This window comes from Condylura cristata, unplaced genomic scaffold (assembly GCF_000260355.1).
Source record: "Condylura cristata isolate star-nosed mole 26May11 unplaced genomic scaffold, ConCri1.0 scaffold00025, whole genome shotgun sequence".
Lineage (NCBI taxonomy): Eukaryota > Metazoa > Chordata > Mammalia > Eulipotyphla > Talpidae > Condylura > Condylura cristata.
This window is the reverse complement of record NW_004567126.1, coordinates 28,846,708-28,851,350: the sequence shown is the minus strand read 5'-3', so window position 1 is coordinate 28,851,350 and position 4,643 is coordinate 28,846,708. Positions and strand designations below refer to the sequence as shown.

Sequence of the window (4,643 nt, the reverse complement as noted above, 5' to 3'; positions counted from 1 at the left end):
GGGGCCGCCTTAAAGTTGGGGTCAAGGCAGGGGACAGGGCCGAGTGGGATATTTTTAGGGAGAGAAGAGGTGGGGCCAGTTATCTCTGGCTGGGGGTGGGGAGACGAGGGAGGAGAAGTTAGGGGGGAGAGAGAAGGGGTGAGGAGAGAGCCAGAGGAGGGGAGAGGCAGCTGGGGTGACATCTACCCGCACCCCGCCCCTCCTGGCCGACCCGTGACTAATTTAGGCAAACGGCGACGGCGACGTAGCGGAGCTATTTCCATCCGGTGGGAACAGGTGCGGCGCCCCCGCGCCCCCTCCCTGCGGGCTGCTCCCCATAGGCCGCAGGCCACCTGAGCCGCCCCTGGGTGGCCTCCGCCGCCCCGCGGCCTATAAAGGCGCGGGGTCTGCTCAATGAAGCCGGGACGCGCGCCGGGGCGCACTGCAGGCTCGGGCCCAGCCAGGTGCCGGGATCGGCCGACCGAGCGCGGTGCCCGCCGCCCCTCCGTGCGGAGATGAAGTGCATAGTGGGCATCGGAGGGTGAGCGCCGGGCAGGCGGCCGCGCCGGGGAAGGCGCAGAGGAGCGCGAGGGGGAATGGGGGGGAACGGGGTGGGGGACCCGGGCGCCCGGTGCGGAGGAGGCGCACGGGGAGTGAACCGAGGGCTGCGGGCGCCTGGAGTCCCCGCCGCCGCCCGAGGTCCGAACGCCTGGAGGATTTCGGCTCCCGGGGCTAGGCTGCCCGCCCGGGAGAGGGTGCAGGCGCGGAGCCCCGGTCCAGTCCCCACAGGAAATCAGTTTTCCCCAGTGGTACTCAGGGTCGGGACTATGCAAAGCTCTGGGAGCCGCTCCAACCCCGGGCGGTCCTCAGGGGCCGGGGAGGTGTGGCAGTGGGGGACCTCACCCGCCACCCTTTGGGGGTGGGGGTAACGACGTCCCCACTCTGGGCGCACACGCGGGCGGGAGTGGGGGGCGGGTCCCAGGAAGACAGCCCACGTGACCGCGGGTGCCGGCTCCGGGTTCCTCGGAGAGGCGAGCCCGCACGAGCGATCGGAAACCCTTTCAAACGGCCGGAAGGCACTTCGAAGGAGCAGAGCGCTGGCCCGCTCCAGCGGGCGGCCGCCCAGGTCCGGCCTGCCCCCGGCGCTCTCTAGCAACTTCCGACGCATTTGGAGGCGGGCGGCGCTGTGGCGGGCAGGGGGCTGCAAATTCTAAGGCGAACTACCAACACAAGATGTGTCTTTTAGTAGCCCAAATTAATGTGAGGTGCGCTCTAATCCCCAACATATGGGAGGTCTCCTTTTCAATGGCTGCAATTTCCCCTGTTTGCACCAGGGAGCCATAGGACAGGGAGAGCCCTGTCAAGGAACACGCCTTTCCAGAAAAGTCCTGCCGGCTCCCTAGCTGACCCCCTGGGCCCAGGAGTCGAGAGCCCTGGCCCCAGGGTGACCCACCGCCCTGGTCTTCCTGAATTCCAAGGATGTTCACTGCTCAAGGCAGGGGGGCCTGCAGTCACGCCACCTTGCCAATCATATTCCCCCCCCCCTTTCTTTTTCCATCTTGGGACATCTTTTTTCATGAGGTCATTTCTTCCCTGTCTCCCTCCCGCTCCCAAGCTCAGAGCCCTGGGATGGAAGGGGGCATGTTATCTGCTCTGTAAATGTCCGTAACTTGCTTTACTCCACCTAATCCCCCCCAAATCCTCCCCATTTTGCGCTGTACTTCATCTTCCTTTATGGCTGAATAGTGCAGCGAGACCACATCTTAACACATACATGTTTTAGCATTTTTGCTTTTCTTTTTTTAAGCCTTGTTGAGATTCATGCTTGGCGCTCCTGTCTCTAACCACTGTGAAACGAGTGTAAACTACAGCAGGGCGCCCGTTCACTCACTGGGGCTAACCGCTGTTGTCTTCATTCCATTTCATGTGTTTAACCTTCCCTCTGCTCAAAAGGCTCCTCTGACTCTCAGCAGGGGCGGGGCGGGGGTGGCGGAGAACGCCCCGTCTGCTCAGTGGTTTTAGGGTTTGGTGTTTGACATCAGAGTCCGAGTCCGGGGGGCGCGTTGGCAGGGAGGCTCCTCTGTTTCAGGGTGGGGGACCCTGGCAGCATCTTCAGGGATTTGCTCTCCCCGTAGCGTCACCAATGGCGGCAAGACCACGCTGACCAACAGCCTGCTCAAGTCGCTGCCCAACTGCTCTGTGATTCACCAGGATGATTTTTTCAAGGTGGCTCCACTCACCCAGAGCTGGGGGTGGGGTTGGCCCCTTGAGAAAGGAGCCAGGTCCAGTCCCTCCCACCCCTACTGCCCACGGGTGGGTTCGGACCTTCACCGTCCTGCCAGAGCTAACCTGAGACAGGAGGGAAAGGGAGCTCCCAGAGGGGGTGGGAATCTCACCCCAAGTACCTTTCACCCCTCTCTGTACCCCCACTTTGCCATCAACGCAGTGCTTTGTGGAAGGTGAAGGGTAACAAGATGGGGATACAAGGCCCCTCCGTCCTGGCCTCATGAGTCTCTGGAGTGCCCCCACCCACCCAGGACCTCAGAGCCTGTGGGCATCCACAGCAGGGAGAGTGGTTCCCAGCGGCCCATGGGAACCCTGTCACCTCAGGGTGGGGGTGAGGCGGGAAGGAGGGCACTGAACCTAGGGCTTGGGCTCCTCTGTTTCAGCCCCAAGACCAAATAGCAGTTGGGGAGGACGGCTTCAAACAGTGGGACGGTAAGGACAGGCGGTGGCCGGCGCCCCTCCCGCGGCGGGCCCTGCCCGGCCCTCTTGGACCCCGGCTCTCGTCCCCAGTGCTGGAGTCCCTGGACATGGAAGCCATGCTGAGCACCGTGCAGGCCTGGGGGAGCAACCCCCAGAAGTTCGCCCGCGCCCACGGGGTCGGCGTCCAGACGGAGGCTTCGGACACCCACATCCTCATCTTGGAAGGCTTCCTGCTCTACAGCTACAAGTGAGGCCCAGACCTTCTGGCCCCAGGAAACTGCTGAGCCTCAGTTTCCCCAGACGGGAGAAGGAGACCAGGGGCCAGGGAGTGGAGGGCAGGAGTGGGCTCAAGGGCGTGGGGCAAGTAAGCTCATTTCTTGAGGAAACTGAGTTTGTGTAGACCCTCAACTTTCTCAAGCAGAGCTTAGGTCTCCAGACTGCCAGCCTTGCTGTGTGACCTTGGGCTACCCGTTGCACTCTCTGGGCTGTCTGAATTAGGACTGCTGTGGGTAGCTGCTGGGGCACGGGTCAGATAGCAAATGCTAGCTCCCTCCCTGACCCCTGAAAGTTACCACCCCCAAGCCAGGGGTGTTGTGGGGTGTGACTCTGTGGGGGCTGACTGTGTGTCCCGCCCCAACCAGGCCCCTCCTGGACTTGTACAGCCGACGGTACTTCCTGACCGTGCCATACGAAGAGAGCAAGTGGAGGAGAAGGTGTGAGGCTCGGCCTGCCCGAGGCCTGTCTGGCCTCCAGGGGGGAGCGGCTGCAGGCCCACGAGCAGCAGGCAGGCAGCTGGCGGGACTGTTCCAGAAGCCCGCAGTCCAGCGCCGGCATCTTCCAGGTCCACGGAACGCTGGGAGTCGGGACAGCCACACCTCAGCTGGGGCCCCCCTTCTCCGTGATCCCTGACCTCACCTACCTCCGCAGTCTCTGCCAAGCGTGCCATCTTTGGGCAACGTGGTGTCACTCATTCCTGTCTTCTCCCCCCTAGTACTAGAAGCTATAAAGTCCCCGACCCCCCTGGCATCTTCGATGGCCACGTGTGGCCCATGTACCAGAAGTATAAGCAGGAGATGGAGGCCAACAATGTGGAAGTGGGTAAGCCCCTGAACGAGCCACACCTGGCCCCTCCCATTTGGGAAGCTCGTCAGTCCCTCCTCAAGTCTCACCTCCAGCCCCTCTTGCTTTTGGCCCTGGAGGCTTCTCTGTTGAAGCAGCTCAACAATGCAGACCACTGCCTCCTGGTCTGCCATCTACCTTTGTGCTTCCCATCTGTCTCCCGGCCACAGCTCCGTTCTCCTGTGCCCCAGCCATGGCCTCTCTCTTGCAGTGTACCTGGATGGCACCAAGTCCCGCGAGGAGCTCTTCTACCAAGTCCTGGAAGACATTCAGAACTTGCTCCTGAATCACTCCTAGGTGTGACTGGGGCACAAAGGCCCAGCCCCAGTTGCAGGAATCCACAGAAGAACCATGCACAAACCCAGCTGCAAGAATGCCAGGTCTGTGGCTTCCCGGCCAGATCGTTTCCCTTTGGGAAATCTGTACATATGCAAGTGAGCCCCACTCACAGCTCACAGTCTTGGCACTCTGGGATCCAGCCCAAGATGCCTTTGTGACCTCACAGAGGTTTAGGTATTAAATCTAGTCCTATTTTTTTTAACAACTGTGGTCCTGCCTGTTGTTTGAATCACAGAGAAGTTCCGGCCTGTCCCCTAACTGAAGTGCAGGGAGGTGGAAGGATGGGGTGGTGCCTGACCTGAGGGTGACGCCCTATGGCCAGCCATGGAATTGCAGCCACCGGCTCCTCTCCATCCAAAAAGGCAGGGAAAAGCTGCAGTTAAAACAGATTTGGAAAAAAAAAAAAAAAAACAGATTTGGATAAAGCCAGTGAAACGATGGGGGTCTGGGAGAAGGAAAGAAAGAACAATTTACCATATGGCCCAGCAATTCCACTCCTG

At 61.0% G+C, this 4,643-nt stretch overlaps 1 protein-coding gene across 2 annotated transcripts; it reads left to right on the top strand.

Annotated features, from left to right (window-relative positions):
* Positions 1-475: 475 nt before the first annotated feature.
* NMRK2 (nicotinamide riboside kinase 2) lies at positions 476-4,283 on the top strand. Of its 2 annotated transcripts, none has more exons than XM_004688889.2 (7): positions 476-520; positions 2,115-2,205; positions 2,649-2,697; positions 2,776-2,932; positions 3,327-3,398; positions 3,677-3,783; positions 4,016-4,283. In XM_004688889.2, the coding sequence occupies exons 1-7, from the start codon at positions 495-497 to the stop codon at positions 4,099-4,101; spliced, it is 588 nt and encodes a 195-aa protein (XP_004688946.1). In that variant the 5' UTR covers positions 476-494; the 3' UTR covers positions 4,102-4,283. The 2 variants fall into 2 exon arrangements, with proteins under 2 accessions (XP_004688946.1, XP_012584960.1); XM_012729506.1 differs by having other exon boundaries at positions 495-520; positions 2,613-2,697.
* The last annotated feature ends 360 nt before the right edge of the window (positions 4,284-4,643 follow it).